Source organism: Blennius ocellaris (assembly GCF_963422515.1).
Source record: "Blennius ocellaris genome assembly, chromosome: 14".
NCBI classification, from domain to species: Eukaryota; Metazoa; Chordata; class Actinopteri; order Blenniiformes; family Blenniidae; genus Blennius; species Blennius ocellaris.
The window spans coordinates 8,428,213-8,445,333 of NC_137663.1; the positions used below are offsets into that span (position 1 = coordinate 8,428,213).

At 41.2% G+C, this 17,121-nt stretch overlaps 3 protein-coding genes across 6 annotated transcripts in view; 2 read left to right on the forward strand and 1 right to left on the reverse strand.

Annotated features, from left to right (window-relative positions):
* Positions 1-529: 529 nt before the first annotated feature.
* nf2b (NF2, moesin-ezrin-radixin like (MERLIN) tumor suppressor b) lies at positions 530-9,085 on the reverse strand. 3 transcript variants are annotated; one of them, XM_080508613.1, is made up of 17 exons: positions 8,825-9,085; positions 8,513-8,639; positions 7,792-7,917; positions 7,420-7,542; positions 7,048-7,131; positions 6,674-6,742; positions 6,444-6,526; positions 6,229-6,304; positions 5,889-6,026; positions 5,502-5,576; positions 5,303-5,416; positions 5,100-5,222; positions 4,780-4,997; positions 4,131-4,233; positions 3,483-3,607; positions 3,216-3,384; positions 530-2,494 (listed from the first exon to the last, which is right to left on the reverse strand). In XM_080508613.1, the coding sequence occupies exons 2-17, from the start codon at positions 8,600-8,602 to the stop codon at positions 2,447-2,449; spliced, it is 1,764 nt and encodes a 587-aa protein (XP_080364739.1). In that variant the 5' UTR covers positions 8,603-8,639; positions 8,825-9,085; the 3' UTR covers positions 530-2,446. The 3 variants fall into 3 exon arrangements, with proteins under 3 accessions (XP_080364739.1, XP_080364738.1, XP_080364737.1); XM_080508612.1 differs by having other exon boundaries at positions 530-3,384; positions 8,513-8,626; XM_080508611.1 differs by having other exon boundaries at positions 530-3,384.
* A 918-nt stretch (positions 9,086-10,003) lies between these two features.
* Positions 10,004-12,750, forward strand: LOC308139088 (methyltransferase-like protein 27). Of its 2 annotated transcripts, none has more exons than XM_080508416.1 (6): positions 10,004-10,097; positions 10,880-11,008; positions 11,129-11,257; positions 12,084-12,219; positions 12,311-12,406; positions 12,520-12,750. In XM_080508416.1, exons 2-6 carry the CDS (start codon positions 10,889-10,891, stop codon positions 12,720-12,722), a joined length of 684 nt encoding a protein of 227 aa, XP_080364542.1. In that variant the 5' UTR covers positions 10,004-10,097; positions 10,880-10,888; the 3' UTR covers positions 12,723-12,750. The 2 variants fall into 2 exon arrangements, with proteins under 2 accessions (XP_080364542.1, XP_080364543.1); XM_080508417.1 differs by having other exon boundaries at positions 10,012-10,093.
* LOC308139095 (claudin-4-like) overlaps positions 11,580-17,121 on the forward strand; it is a gene marked incomplete at both ends in the record, with an annotated part of 86,946 nt that continues 81,404 nt past the window's right edge. Inside the window, one exon of the mRNA XM_080508425.1 lies at positions 11,580-11,621. The remainder of the gene's footprint in view (positions 11,622-17,121) is intronic.

Genomic DNA, 17,121 nt, shown 5'->3' on the forward strand with positions numbered 1-17,121 from the left:
TCACTCAAACTGGCTTTCTGTTGAGATTGTCGTAAATTTCAGTACTAATTGGGGAACATTTTACAAAACTAGGCTTTTTTAAAACTTATCACAAGAGAGGAAAACTTTAAAGTTTCCATTCAAAGGTTATTATGGCACTGTTTCACTGGTCCAGCATACCCCAGATGAAATCGGGCTGTTTGTGTCTCCTGAACTAAAATTAGTTTGACGTCCCTTTCAAAGCCATTATTATCATTATGTAATTAAAGAATGCAGGGCCAATGCACATCTGCATGTCATTTAATGACAAGATGCAAGCAGATCGATTCTACAAATCCTAACCCGGTATATTCATTCACTACACCACCGCTTTTGCTTTTTCCAATTCAGGGTCACGAGGCGCTGAAGCTCATAACTAGCTGGATGCAGGAAAAGGCTAAACAACAGTGACACACGCTCATATTTGTGTGAAAAAGGGAGAAAATGCTCACCTTCACTCATGTTTTAGTCCCGAAACTGCGTGGCAATGAGATGAGAAATGTTCATTTCTCTTGAGACCGACAAATAATTTAGGGATTATTCATCAATTATATAGAGAAAAAAAAGATTAAAAGTTTCCTATAATTATTTGTGCTTTTTTTTTAACTATATAATCTTGGTTTCAGAATGTCAAAATACATTGACAGACCAAATTGTAACCCCTCGCCACACTGTGTATCTGACCTCAGTGCTCTGCCCACTGCACGAGCTGCAACAAGGCTCCTATTACTGAAACCACAATAATTCACGAGTGAACACACACACACACACACAGACACACTGTTGTATCGTCACTTTTGTATTGAAATGATATACACATGATAACATGAGGTTACAAAGTCGTTGCCGAAGGCCTCCTGTGGAATTGTAACATTTTAGTCTCTTCAAACACAACCTCCCACTGTTTTCAGATGCGAGACTTTTTTTTTTTTTTTTAACACTGCAATTGAATTTGTCAGGAAAGTCCCGTAACAGAACGAACAAACAAGCTCTAAATGACATAATCAGTTTCCTGCCACAGTCGCAGACCTCTGGAAAATACGATGGTGATGTTAGATGGGTTTTTTTTTTTTAAGCACAAATAAATAAGGTTAAATGAGCAAAGTGAAGCAGATAGGAACTTTCCACTAAGGTTAGTGTTACTGGATGATGATCTATCATTTCTAAGTGTTCATGATTGAACCAGTCCCACAGGCTGAGTTTCTGTCAGTGTGTCTGACAGCCTGCCGCTCCCTCCCTTTTTTCCTTAATGAATCACTATTAGACCCATCAAAGATGAAATAACCGACGCCGAACACCTCATGGGAAAACAAAAAAAAAAAAAAAACTACCTGCAGCGATTGTCACCGACACAAACCCTGAGAAGTGCTCTGATCTGACAGGAAAGCCATCGATCTGCTATTTCGTCAGCTCATTTGGGGAACACGTCAACCCCCAAAGTTAAAATTATTCTAAGGCACGGGAGCATGATGATGCACAAATAAAACCTCCAGATATATGGGGGAAAAACAAATAAAGTTAGAGGCACATCAGCAGTAGAAGTATAAAAACTTGAAATGGCAGCGCACAAGCTTGTAGCTTTGTACGGAACTACAACTGTGATTCCACCGGCACTGGTGATAAAGTGTGTGTCGCTATCAGTGAAGGCCGTGCGCAAATAAAAGGACCAAAAGCAAAGATCAAATACTGAGTGTAACATCGCCAAGTGTCTGGTATCGTCCCTGCCCAGACGGAGGGTTCACAACTATCAGCAAACATTCTCATGGATCGTAACATACTCTTATTGTTCGCCTCCAATTTCACAACAGTTTGGTGCTCGGAGCTGCTTCCAGCAGCAGCTCAGTTAATCTCTAATTCAGGCTGCTGGGGGTTTATTTCATGCACTTGCTGAGACCCTCTGATGCCACCTTTTTGTTTTTTTGAAACAGAGAGACTGAGGCGTCCATATTTACAGAATTCAGCCCAGAAGAAAAGAAAAAAAAAATAATACACCTGATGCAGGAACGGTATCTGAAGCTGGTTTCTGAGCTTCCATGTTCCAAAGGGTTTTAAGGCATTGGAGTCATCGTTAAGGCAGGCATATTTCTGAGCATCCCTTAAAAACCACACAAAAAACATCAACGAATAATAATAATAAAAAAAAAAAAAAAAACAAAAAAAACTCATTCATCCATCTTCAACACAACATCCTGAAGTAGTGTTGCATGTCCTGTGTGTCGCACATTCCTGGGTTCTGTACACGTCAAAGGTGCTGCAGTGGAGCAGGTGGTACAACCGAGCGGGATGGGGTCTGGGTCTGTGGCGCCGCGCACACGCTCGCGGTGTGTGCTCACGTCGGGCCGGCCTGGAGTTACGTTTTGGCGGGAATAAAAGCACTGAGTCACAGTAGCGGGAGGCGTCTCCTTCCCCGTCGTGCAGGAAACGTCGTTTACACTTCTTCAAAGAAGGTCATCTGAGACATGTAGGCGGAGTTTCGCTGCAAGACAAGTTCGGGAGCAGTTTGTGAAACACGGCAAGCCAAGAACGTTATCTGGAGTTACCTGCAGCAAGTTGGGGGAATTAGCTGGAGCGTGTACTTCATAATGTACTCGGCACATTAATAAAAAAAGGTTTTGTGTTTGCTTAGCAAAAATCTGAAAATGTCAGTTTCTGCGGAAACAAAAGAAATGAAAGTTGGATTGTTGGTCCGGGTAATTCAACTCTAAAACTACAGTGTGAACACTAACAGTCTGGAGGAAACATTGTTATTGTCCATCTACTGAGCATGTGCAGATTAACTCTTTACTGCCTACTTTATATCCCACATGTTGGCAGCTAAAGTGATTTGAATAATCGTGATGATAAGAATAAACACTGCAGCTCCAGATTCAGCTGTGGTTTTCAAATCTACCCAGAATGTTTTACGATAAACAGAGGAAAGAAACTTAATCCTGTTACGGTCGGTAAGATGGAGTCTCAGTTGTAATGTCGAGCACAAACAGGAAGCTGAAAGAACATGGACTGTGTACAGGTGTTATCAGAGGGATCCATTCTGAATGAGGTGGTCCTGCTGAACGGCAGGGGGCACCTTGAGCAACAGATTCCTGCCAAACTCCACGACGGAGCCACGAGGGGATCCTTCCTTCCTGTGGCCGTCAAACTCGACAACCTCTGGAATCAATAAAGCGGGATCCGGCCGACGTGTCGGCCGTACGTACGTTGCTGTGAGGTATGTAGACGGGCTCCTGGATGTATCCCCGGGCCTCGCTCTGGAGGCTGTACAGGCTGGCCTGCTGCTGCTGCTCCTCCAGCTTGAGGGACTCGATCTCAGACTTCAGCTCTTTCAGCTGGTCCTGCAGGTGTTTGCTCTTCTCCATGTATTCCAGCCTGCGTTAATGCACAACGAGGGTGGCGTTAACACTCGGGAGCCAACGCCGTCTCTCTCTCTCTAAAGTGTCGCGGCGGGGCGTTCGACTTCGACTCACCGCTCTCTCTCGATTTCCATAGACAGCCTTTTCATGTCGGAGTCCTTGAAGTCGAGGCGGGAGGGTTCATAGCCAAAGTCGGCGGCTTCAGCAGGAGCAGGGGGGGGAGAGTACGCTGCTATGAGCTGCAAGACAAGTAAACTGCTGTCGGTAAAGTGCACACATACATTCAAGATGAAGCATCATGCACTGTGGCTGGTTTAAGCTCATCTAATGCAAAGGATCAGCACAGACGACGTCTTCTCACATTCTGGGGTTTAACTGCCAGACGAGGATTTTCTGTGCTTGTTGTGGGGACAAAAACATCAGGAAGAACCCTTTCTTGTTTGTCATCAAGTGTCAATACTCATAAAACCACAGAGAATAAACCTCCATGTTTTCTGTGGCCGTTTAATTCCATCACGGATAATGAATCGGTAACGTTGAGCAATAAATGAGCACAAAGACAACTCCTCTCAGAAAGAAACATCTGGAATGCAAACATATTCCCGATTCAATCTCTGACCTAATAATTAGTTTCATAGCAGAGCAGTTAATCAGTTGTCTCAGTTATTAAAGTGGCTGCACTGCACTATGTCGGTGATAACGAAGTGGAACGTAACAACTGCAACATCCTTCATTAAAGAATAAAAACGTGACTCTCTTTACAGGGTATGTGGTCTTTGTGATCTCCAGGAGCTTCTGCTTGGCTCTCCGCTCCGCGTCCTTTGCTTCCGTCAGGTCCTGTTTCAGGTGGTCGGCTTCCTTCAACCTGAGAGCACAGGTCACCATGACAACGGAACGGTCGTATTTAAATGCTCCCTTTTCACAAGAGCTGCACAAACAGCGAGTCTTTACACTGGATGCCCTTCTACTACACTGAAGGTCAATGCTTAACTCTGAGCACCAGCACGAGGAACCAAATGAGCGAGTTACATTTTTTTTCTTTTTCTTTCTTTAATAAAATTTTAGGATCAAAGAATGAAGCAAAGCAGTGAGCTTGTGGGTCCTCACGCAGCTGTGCAGTTCTAAACTATATCGGTCACATTTGGTTTACTCCAGCTGCACCCTAATCAAATTGGAATTAGGATAAGTGAAGCAAACGTTTTGCACCTGAGCACAATTTACATCTGAAATCTGTTGCGAAAGAACCGCTTCCAAGTGTCGAGTTGTGCTGACGATGTCGGCAGCAGCCGTCAAGGGAGACGCGCGATGATACAAACAGATGATGGCTCCGACAACGCTCCCATCAAAGTTTCTCACATCGGTCTTAAAATGTAAAGCGACGACTGAATTCCACGAATGATGTTTTTCAGACCTCCGCTCCGACTGCTCCACCAGCTTCACGGCCAGCTGCTCCGCCTCCCGCATCTTCTGCTCCATGAGCCTCTTCTCCTCCTTGGTCTTCATGGCGGTGACCTCTAACCTCTGCCTATCCTGCTCGGCCTCCGCAGCCTTGTGGGCCAGCAGCTTGGCCTCCTCCTCGGCGATCTGGGCCTTCTCCGCCAGCAGGTCTGCCGTCTCTTCGGACCGAATCTGGACGACGAAATCAATCATTAAAAAAAAAAAAAAAAAAAAAAAGAGCTATTTCAGATTGTGCTCAAGAAAATCCTTCAGGCCAAAGCAGGGAGTTCTCACCAACGCCTCGTTGGCCAGCCGCGCCTCGTCCTGCAGCTGGAAGAGTCGTCGCTCCATCTCCTCTTTCGCTCGTTCAGCTTCCTCCCGCATCTGTTTTTCTCGTGCCAAGATTTGTCGTTCCATCTAAAACACAAGAGACCTTTTCATCATCACGGGGAAAATCGACCACGACGGCACAGCCGACCGCTGGCAGGACGTCCAACCTTCTTGCGAGCTTTCTCCTCCTTGGCTTGAGCCTTCATCTGCTGCACCTCGATGGAGTCAACCTTCCTCCTCCTCATGAAGAGATCGTGGTTCCCAATGCACAACTGCAGGATCTACAGAGGCCGGGCCGCACGCAACAAGTCAAACATACGGCTTGATGACAGATGATCATTGACACGGACAAAGATGAAAACCAACCAGCTTGTTCACTCGCAGCTGAGACGAGTAGAACTTGAAAACGTCTTTTTTCTTGTCCAGAGGTTTGATTGTGAACTGGAAAAAAAAAAAAGGTAAATGAAAACATGGAAGACTTTTACTGAATTTAAACTCACTGCTTTCAGGGATTTTGTTTTTTTAATAATGTCAGCCCAGAATAGAAGAAAAGACACTTTTCAAACGTCCATGTCGAACCTTGCAAACTTCAGCAATCGATGAAATGCGTGTCATGAAAACTTTTAATGCACTGAATTCAGTTCAAGCAGCAGAAAGTGATGGAACAGGAAGGAAAACAGATGTTTACTGTCATTTGTATTGCAACTATAGACGAATATAAGTAATATATCACAGCTACTTCTCTATTCCTACCTCTTTTTCACTGTAGGAGATATTGCGGATGCCGCTCCAGGGGAAGGACTTGTTGGGGTTGAGTTTGCTATTGGGGCTGTAGATGTGGAGCCCCTGAGCATCCACTCCAAGTAGCAGCTCTGTATCCCTTTTATTTTGCTGGTAATGTGAAATAGAAAACACAACAACGCATTAAGTCCTAATTACACACATTTCAGCATGTCAAATAGGTCTGATTACACCTCTGATTGAAATAAACACAAAACGTGACGGTGAATCATTCTGGGAATTAATTATGAAGTGTTGAGGAGCTCTGAGATAAAGGGCTTGACGGTAATGTGAAGCAGACAATTCTACTCACGGTAATGGAAAAGTAGCTGACGCCGTACATCTCCAGGTCTTGCGCGATCTTCAGGTATTCCATCTCAGCTTCATCCCTGCACAAACCCGGGTGGAAATTTAGCAACAAGGGGGCATAAACCCCGACCCACAAATCAAATTTCAGAAACATTAAGTGTTTATTTTCACTTGCATGATCCCAGCGCCCCCCCCCCAGGGGGGGGGGTGCTGTCTTACCTGGCGATGCCTCTGTGCTCAGCGTACCAGGCAGTGATCTTCTCCTCCCACATGTCAGCTGTCATCTGGTACTGCATCAGGACCTGAGACAAAGACACAAGATCACAGACAGACATTATCCTCACTGACACGCAAACGCTCACAAACACCGACGACTATGAAAAGAAGCCTCTCATGAAAGGAAAATAACACAATTCTTTAAAAAAATGCACACGACGTTATAGACTCACTCTTTTAGGCAACAGCTCGTCTTGCGCCAGGAAGCCCGGCTTGTGAAAGTTTGGATCATAGTCTCCGTACTGTGGTTGAGATTGAGGGGGTGGAAAAGAACAAAACCAAAAAAAAAATGGAATGTTGCACAGTTAAAAAGTAGTTTCATGCCATCATAAACATCTGGGCTGTAAATAGGTTCTACATCTTCCTCTGAATCCTGCAGGAGTTATTTTCGGTTTGTTAATTTGATGCACACAATGAAACCTTTTCTCCAAACGTTTCTCCTCAAAACATTTTGTTCCCGCAGGAAGAAGCCGTTGAACCTCAAAAGCAGGACACGATTCGAGACGACACATAAAACATTGATTTGAGTCTATCGTGGCTTCCTTACCTTGGCTTGAACGGCATAAGATGCCAACAGAACGGAGGCTTCAGGGGAACAGAATATCTCTTCATCTAATATCTGTTTTTTTACCTAAAGAAACACACAAGATGACATAAGCGCGCTTCATTGTGGTGACAATATTTGATTGGCACGCTCATAAAAGCAGCGGGGCAGAAATTTGGCACAATAGATGACGGACAGCGACAGTAAGAGTACACAAAGACAGCTCATAGTAAACACAAAAACAAGCCCAGTAAATAGAGTAAAGTGCTGAATGAAGCGGTTAAGATTGTAGAGAACATAAGGCACTTCTCAGTCTTTGTCAAAAATGCAGCAGTTTCTCATGAAGCCTTTTTGAAACATGTAAATGTGAATTACCTGTAAGAAGAAGAGGTGTTGAGTAATTTCTTGAACTAGTTCCTCTTCGACTTTTTCTGGGAAGAATTTCGCCAGGAAATGAAATGTGATTGGAGAGTCTTTAGGAACCTCCTGGTCCAAAACCTTGGTGGAAATATTTTTGAAATTAGGCAGAGAAATGAAAAAGTCCGCAATGACGACAATATTACACCTAACCATGTCATTATCCGTGTCTGTGGAGTGGAATACTCACAGAACTGTTAAAAAAAAATGATCTAAACAGTTTATAAAAAAGCTAAAATCAAAGATAGGGACTTATTTCCAGACCACAAATGTCACTTTTTTTTAAATTTAATTTATCGTCCCCACCATTCAGCTGACCTCCAAACTTACCCGTTTCTCTGGTTTCAGCCAGGCGTACGTGTCTTTTACTATGTATCTCAGTCCAAAAAACCAGGTTTCCCTCAATCCAACAGTGCGACACACCAGGTCAAAGAGATCTTTACCTTTCCACTTTACCTGAAAGAAACAAAGAATAAGAATAAAAAGACTGTGGATGCAAAACGTTATTGTACTTTCTTATATCTGGTGTTCTATACCACTTGTGAGATGGTGATTACATGATAACAACAATAATAACATTGAGAAAATTCTGATGAGGCACATCTTTAATATGATTTATACAGGTAACATGTATACACAAACACCACACAATATAAAATGAAGTTATCATCACTGAGAAAACAGTTACGTCAGGTTGACAATATTGCTTTTTAACATCTATGTAGCTGATGATTTAATATAGATGTGATTCTCTAATCAGGATGAGTGCCATTTTTGTATGCCTCTTTGAGGGATTTGCACACAGACACTATAAATGACATGAGGTCCCTGAAATCTGTCTGAATCAATTTATATAAATGAGAGTAAACAGTCTAATCAAGAAAGGCCTTTTTAGACCTCATTAAATACATATGAGGTGACTGATCACATAGGCATGGGCATATTATCATATAGGTTAACATATATGCTGCACACAGTATATAACTACAGTCTGAAACACTTAATAAAGCTCAGATAAGAAAAAAACAACATTATTTAAAGTAATCCATACCTCACAGCTGAACTCCATCTCTGCATCCATAGTAATGACTTTAACTTTAAAAGTCTTGGGCTGCTTCTTCTTTAACCCCAGGATGGACATTTTGAAGCTATTTTCACGAGAAACCTGTTAAAAAAAACTTTTAAAACGAGAAATCACATGCTGAAGTGATTCAACAACACTTAAGTGTAGCACAACAATTTGAGTACTGGTCAGATGTGCTACTCTTTTAAGATTTAAATAAATATTTATTTCAAGCAGTTACGCCAATACAAAACATTATACGTGGTATATAAAACATTAAAAGTAGACGAGGGAGTTTACCAGAAAGTAAAACTTGTACGGTCATCCGAGGCTGACAAGACAAGGTTTTGTGTTTGGGATGCTAAGCTAACTGTTTCTGCTCCTCAACAACTTTCCAACGAAGCCACGGAAACTGTCCGGAACAAACTGTGGAGGCAGAGAAGCTTTTTAAGCACCTCCATGGTCCAACGTAGCTTCCCAAACTATTTGTAACTATTTAAAAACAAAAACACCTAGTAAAACAGTGCTAACGGGTAGCGTGTTGCTACGTGGTTTAGCCTAAACCTGATTTTTATTTTTTTTTTGTTTTGACTCCGAGACGCTCCACAGCAGAAACACTGCGCATGCGCAAGAATTTAAGGCACAAGGACGCCTTCAGAGGCGTCGGAAAAAGAGCCTTCAGTGCCGTCAGGAGCCATGACCAGTCAACTGAATGGATTGTTGTGAGGACAACGATACATAAAATACAAACAAGCACAATGGATTTGCATGAAGAAACAACTAATCTTTGGCTCTATCTATCTATCTATCTATCTATCTATCTATCTATCTATCTATCTATCTATCTATCTATCTATCTATCTGATGTAATTTGTGTTCGCAATAGGAGGACATTGTTTTAATAGATTAAAGAGTTTTGTGCAGCCTGAAGAAAGTAAAACAACTACAGAAGCTGGGTGGATATGAAAACATTTGAACATATTTTCACATTAGGTATTTTCACAATTGGAAATGTTACAATAGAAAAGTTACAATAAAATACCACTATGATAAACAATATTGCATATATAGTTTTGGCCAAAGTTGCACAATCAGATAATTTGCTATCACAACGTTCTTTCATTTCAGAACGTTCATTACGGCTTGTAGCTTGTATAGCACATTACATGAAGGAACATTATCAAATCAAGGTTTTTGTCATTTTTATTTAATTGCATTTGTGGGAGAAAACTATATGTTCAAATCAGAACAATACCACTAATTTGAAGGAAAGGCATTTAAAATCTTTCCCACAGCAACATAGCGTTGGAATACAAGATGTTGGTCCAGAGTTTAGGGGAATGGAAAAATCGAATGTTCGTGAACGCACCTTTTCCTGTCAGTCAAAACTAAGGGTACACACTGGTGAAACAAAAACGTCCCTGCACGCTGTTCTTTGCTTCCTGGTGAATATTATGGATATAAATTAATGAATCGGATCAAAAACACCAGGGAGGAGACATTTCTGCGGTAACCGACCGTCTACTTCTGCATGTTTTACTCACCAGCAGGACTCCAGAGTTACCTAACGTAGGTACGTTTTGTTTAATGTCTCGTTTACAACATTTTCACGAGTCGACGTTTTAAATTGGCATTATTGTAAAAGTTTGAGTCTACAATGGATTTAAAAATTGAAAAACAGTACATCGATAATCGATTAAATGTCTGCATTTTCTCTAGATAAAAGTTCACGCTTGCTGCTTTAATCTCCTCTAATAATGTAATAAATAGCTGATTTGCCAATTTCTCTGTAACTATTGGGGACATTTAAGCCTTGCAGACGTTAAATATTTAAGATGTATTTCTATTGTAACTCATTTGACTTTTTAACATTCTAATCTATTTATTGGATTCGATTCTATGTGGAGCAACGCTGTAAAAGTTCCTCTGGGATTAATAGACCATTTTATATTGTGTTCAACATGGCAGGATAGATTTTGATGATATAATAAAAAATAAATCAAAACAATTGTTACAAGGTATTTTAAACAACGGAAAGAAAACAGCAAAAAATCAGGAAGGGATGTTAAAAAGAAAATAAAGAAGCAGTGAGTAAGGTTCAACTATCAAGAGAGTTGCATAATGAGTATGTAACATTTCACTATATATATATATATATATATATATATATATATATATATATATATATATATATATATATATATATATATATATATATATATATATATATATATATATATATATGAGAGGAGGTAACTATATGAATATAGTTTTTTTGATTTCACTCTAATTGGTCACATTTGTTGTTGTATGGTAAATGTTTCTCTCTTGTCTTTTTTATATGGTTTTCCACAGGATAACATCATGTCTTCTGTCACAAACACGTTTGAAAATGTGAAAGCTCTTGTATTATCAGCTCATAAAAATTCTACAGCAAGAGACAAGATTGGTTTTTACAACTCCTGGGCAAAGAACTATGAGCCGGTGAGACAACTCCTTAAACGTTTTTTTTCCCCTCCAAATAATCAATTTATGAAGACGTTGTGACAACTAATGAGGCAATGCTTTATATCCTTATATTATTAAAGCGTCTCTTTTGAATAGGACTTGGCTGTGCTGGAATACCGGGCACCGAGTCTGGCCACAAACAGAATCTCATCCCATTTCAGTGGTGCCTCAGAGGCAGCTGTTGTCTTGGATGTGGCCTGTGGTACAGGACTTATGGCCAAACAGGTAAACATCGAGTTACTGGTCTCTGTGAAGGAGGTAAGCGACAGGAGGGTGGTAGTTAAGGCCACCTCCATCATGGACAACACCACCCACCCACTGCACGGGACTGTAGAGGAGCTGAGGAGCTCTCTCAGTGGCAGACTGAGACACCCTCAGTGCAAGACGGAGCGCTACCGCAAGTCCTTCATCCCCACTGCTGTTAGACTGTACAACAGGACTGTGTAGTAACAGCAACAGTATGTGCAACAACCCCTGCATCTAGGACACTTTATCTGTGCCACTTTATCTACGCCACTGCACTGCCAACACTGGTATTATTATTATTATTATTATTATTATTATTATTATTATTATTATTATTATTATTGTTATTATTTTTACTATAGTATGCTTATTGTACTTATCCTACACTTTGCCGCCCCCCCATCATAGTTTATTTTCCTTGTATCTCATCCTATTGTATATTTTGCTTTAGAACTTATTATACTTTATTATAGTTTGTTTTTTTGTTTTTTTATCTTATTTTTTAGTCCTATTTGGTAGTCATTGTATATAAGATACCTCTATTCTTACCGTTTGCACATTCCTTGCCTTTCCTTTCCTCATGAGTGTCCTTAAGAGCTGAATGTTACGAGTAAATTTCTCCGCTGTGAGATCAATAAAGGCTTATCTTATCTTATCTTATACTTAATCACTGTTTTAAAGTCATTATAATGAATGATTTTCTTTCATCGGGATACAATATGTTCTCGTTGCTGCTGTTTAATGTGAATATCACCCTATCACTGTCAGCATCAGTAATGCAAAAGGAAATGTTTCTGTTACACAGATGAAGAAAAAGGGATTTGAACATTTTGTGGGTGTCGATGGAAGTGAAGCCATGTTGGAGATGGCCAGAGAAAGTGGGTTATATGAGGACTTGAAGCAGTGCATACTGGGAGATGAGCCATTTCCTGACACATGGGGTAATTCAATCTGTCAATAGTATTAGTTCCTCGATCATCCCAATCCCCTGGTCAATGGATGTTGAAACCTTTCCTTCTTCACTTCTTCCAGTCAGTCTGTTTGATGTGGTGGTGATCATTGGAGCTCTGAGTGACGGCCAGGTTCCCGTTGAAGTGGTCAGAGATCTCTGCAAGTCCGCTAAGCCTGGTGAGTGTGTGTTCATATCAGTTCTGATGATGGATTTTTAATCCAGTAATTCCCTCATTGTAAACTGAAAAGAAAAAAAAAAACATCCCTGCACTGCCGTCTCTCTCCACTAGGTGGCTACATTTGCATGACGACGAGAAGCAACAGAAACAATCTGCAATACAAAGCCAGCCTGGAGGGTCTGCTGAAGCAGATGGAGGAAGAGGGGCTCTGGACGCGAGTGGAGGTCACGGAGGTGGAGGAGTGGGAGAGGGCCGTGTCAGAGCACGAGGATGGATACATACCTGGTGTTGTGTACCTCTATAAGAAACTGTAGACGGAACACAATAAAACATTTATCTGCACATTTTGATGCTTGAATGTGTTCACACCCAACAATCTGTGACATAATCTCTTTATAGTCTATATATTACAATATTCATATTAGATCCAGAAGCACATTGCTCTCATAGAATACCTCCATGCATTATTATTATTATATAGATATGGCGTAAAGTTTTCCCTCCTGAATAACTACACCCTTGTAATATCTGCAGCTTGTGTCTGGACATCGTCTACTTGGTTAATGAATAGTATCACCATGCAACTCTCCTTGAATCCAAATCTATATCTGTAAACCTGTGAGATATGAAAGTAAAAGCAGTTTACCAGTCAAAAGATCAAGATGGACACGTCAAAAATGGTTCTGTATAGTATTTTGGGGTCTTTATTAAAGTTTTACAAACAATGTCGTGAAAAAATGTATTAACTATTCATGCATACATTCATCTTTTGTTCTTTTTTCCATTTTCCAGTCCACCACTGGGCAAACAGAAAATTGCACACGCTGACATTTTAGAGTAACAGATTATTCAAAATTCCGATTTTGTGGAAAACATTTTTTTTCCTTTTTTTTTTGCATGGGTGGTTTTTGTTTTTTTCCCCTTGTTTAGAAGGCTTGGACAGAGTGTGTTGGGACTGAAGTTTGGCATGTTTGTTTCAATACTGATGATTATGGATTATGTTTGAGTTGAGCTGGTGTTTGTTAGTGGACCACCTGTTTTCTAGTACTGGGTTGCCAGGTGGGTATGGAACAGAGTGAAGCTCATGTGCGCTCTTTTGTAATTGTAAGCATTTTTTAGTATATTTACTTTGTGTTCCATGTGTTGTTTACAGAGTGTTGGAAGTTGTTTGTATGCTAAAAGCGATGTGACCACCAGCTTGTAATGAGTGATATTACAACATAGTTAGGACATTTTCCTCCTATATATCGAGGATTCTCTGTCAAGAATATAGTGTGCCAGTCTCTTAAGATGTGTTATTGTTCCAATGGTGTAAATTACTGTCGTTTCTGAAAATACCTGTTAATTGATACTCATCTGGGGGATTTGTGGGTTTGTACTTTTCAGGTCCGGTAGGTGTCACTGTTGACTAGAGATATATTTATCAGTTAGTACTTTTTCATTTGTTCTGGTAAATTCAGTTAGTGTTTACTTTGTATGCTGTTTTGGCTTCAGATGTTCTAATGGCACTTTGTTGTTATAATTCTGTGCTCCATTAGTCTCGTGATTATTACTTTGTTGTTGTTGTAGTAGGACCACGCACACAACTACATATACCCACGACTGCCTGCCTGTAACCCCCTGGCATTCCCTATAATGAAAAAAGAAGAATTTGGAATCAGAATCCACAGCGTCGTTTGTGTCCTCGCTGGGTGTCCTTACCGACACCCCGAGGCGAACGTTTACAGTTCACCAGCAGTAATCTCTGTGGCTCCTCGACCTTCACCTCTGGCTCAGGGATCTGGGCATTTTGCTCTCTGATTGATGATATAAAAGTGTAAAGAGAGCAGCTTCTCAGTGTAGTCTGAGGCTCTATCCATACATGCTGAAACCATCTTTCTTCACCCTGGTGTTCTCAAAACAATTCTGTCCACACCTCAATATGAACACGGCTCAATACGAGGCCGAAAGGCATGTAGTACAAATGCCAGGCATGTATGGGCACTGTGACTTATCAAAAATGTAGAAGAAGACACAGAAGTCATTGAATCTTAGAAGGAGACGCCACATCTTTCCCCAGATGATTGTCTATGCTGTCCACACCTCAAAGCCGGCCCTGGTTTTTCGAATTTCCCCACTACGGGACCCATGTGAAAAAAAGAAAAACTAATTAATTAATTAATTAATCTTATAAACCACTGCCACTAGAATAAACAAAAGGCCATTATCACCTCCTTCGATGCAGAAAAAGCTTTTGATAGGGTAATTTGGACATTTCTACTCGCTACACTACGGAAATTTGGATTTGAACAAAATTACCTCGCCTGGATTAAAACATTGTACACTTCACCCAGTGCCTGTGTTAAAACAAAAGATCAAATTTCCTCAAGGTTCAATCTCGAGAGAGGTACTAGGCAGGGGTGTCCACTCTCACCATCTCTCTTTGCAATTTTTATTGAACCATTAGCAGCAGCCATTAGACAGAACAATAACATAAAAGGAATACAAACAGCAAATGTAACCCATAAAATATGCCTTTATGCAGATGATGTATTACTTTTCTTACAAAACGCACAGAACTCTCTTCCAGAAACAATAGAGTTAATAGGCAGATTCTCTGCAATTTCAGAATATTCTATAAATTGGAAAAAAAATCAGTTGTCTTGCCTATTAACTCTATTTTTCAGCACACATCAAATACTCCACTAAAACCAGGGAACATCAAATACCTCGGCATTAATATCTCAGCCAAACTGTCAGACTTGGTGCACTTAAACTACACCCCCCTTATTAAAACAATAGAAGAGGACCTCACTCGGTGGAGGACACTTCCTATATCACTTATGGGGAGAGTAGCAACAATTAAAATGATGGTCCTGCCTAAAATTAACTACATCTTTTCAATGATCCCAACAAAACCACCAAAAACATGGTTTAATAAATTGGACTCCCATATCTCAAAATTCTTATGGAAAAATAAACCATCGCGTATAAGTTTAAAAACACTGCAGAACACCAAGGACCAAGGTGGCTTAGAACTTCCAAACTTCTATAATTATTATCTTGCCAATAAATTACTTTACGTTATAAAATGGATTAATCAGAAACCCTTAGATGAAGGCTGGCTGGACATTGAAAAAACCTTCTGTGAAGATCTCCATATCAGAGACCTTCCTTTCTTCAGTCCTATCATCAAAAAACATAACTGCTTTAAAAGCATCAATATAAACACATCGCTCACAGCTTGGTGGGAATTTCTTAAACTGAATGGATCGTCACTCATTCCCTGCAAACTCACACCCATCTGGAACAATCCTGACATCCTGCAAAAAAAGAAACCAATAAACTTCACAAAATGGCAAAACAAGGGAATAAGAAACTTGGAACACCTTCTCTTCAATAACTCTTTTATTCCATTTAAAGGTCTAATAGAAACGTATGGTATCAGTCAAAATAACTATCTGGAATATCTCCAGCTTAAGTCAATAATACAAACAAAGTTCAAACTAGAAGAGATGAACCTAAACTTACCTCAGACAGTGTCTAACCTCCTGAAGATCTCAGCACCAAAACCACTTTCTAAAATCGTTTCAGTCCTGTCATGTTCCAATACCACAATATCCCTTCCCACCTCCAAATGGGAAGAAGATCTAAACATTAACATAGACCCAACGCTTTGGTCACAAATCTGTAGAAATACATTCAAAATGAGCAAAAACACCAATATACAGCTTATACAATACAAGGTCCTACACAGAGTTCATTACACAGGACAAAGGATGTTCAAGATGGGTCTCACTCCCACTAACATATGTTCAAACTGCACAGCTAATCTCCCTGATACCTACCTACATGCACTCTGGCAGTGTACACCAGTCCAAACATTCTGGCAAAAGATCTGTGAAGATTTATCATTATGCCTGGACTTCCCCATTCCAGTTTCACCTGCACTTTGCCTGTTGGGTGATCTCACAGAAATTAAAAGAGAGAAAAATGAATCCTTCACACTCCTGGTCTCCCTCAGCGTCGCAAAGAAGGCAATCCTCATGAACTGGAAATCAAAACATAATCTTAATATAAAGTTATTTAAAAACTTACTCCTAGACCACATCACATTAGAGAGAATTTCTGCTTGTAGGAAAAATCAGTCGGCTCAATTTGAGTTGACATGGTCCCCAATAATTAAATACACCATGTAGCCCTGTGGGGGGGGGGGGGGGTGGAAGTTCCGCCTTGGGGCTCTTGGGGCCATCTGTGGCTGGGGCGTTGTGGCTTGGGTGGTTGGCGGCCCTGTGATCTGGGGGGGTGCTGGCATCTATCCTGGGGAGTGGCGGCCTGGCCTGGGGGGTGCCGGGGGGTGGGGGGGTTCTGCTGGGGTGGGGTGAGGGTGCTGGGCTTCGGGCCCTCCCAACCACATAAATGTATGTACGTATGTCTGTATATATGTAGATATGTATGTCTGTGTGTGTATGTGTATGCTTGGTGTGTGTGTCTGTGTGGGTGTGTATGTGTGTCTGGGTGTGTGTATGCGTATGCGTATGCTTGGGTATGGGTGTGTGGGTGCGCTGGGATTAGGTGATGGGGATGGGGGGGGGCTGGCTGGGCCTTCACTCTTCCTGGTCTGGGGGGGGGGGGGGGCTGGTCTGGGGCTCGGCGGCTGGGGCCTTCTCTGTCCCGCCGGGGCTGGGGGGGTGGTGGGGGGATGGCCCCCGGGGGTGCGGCGGGCTCCGCTGT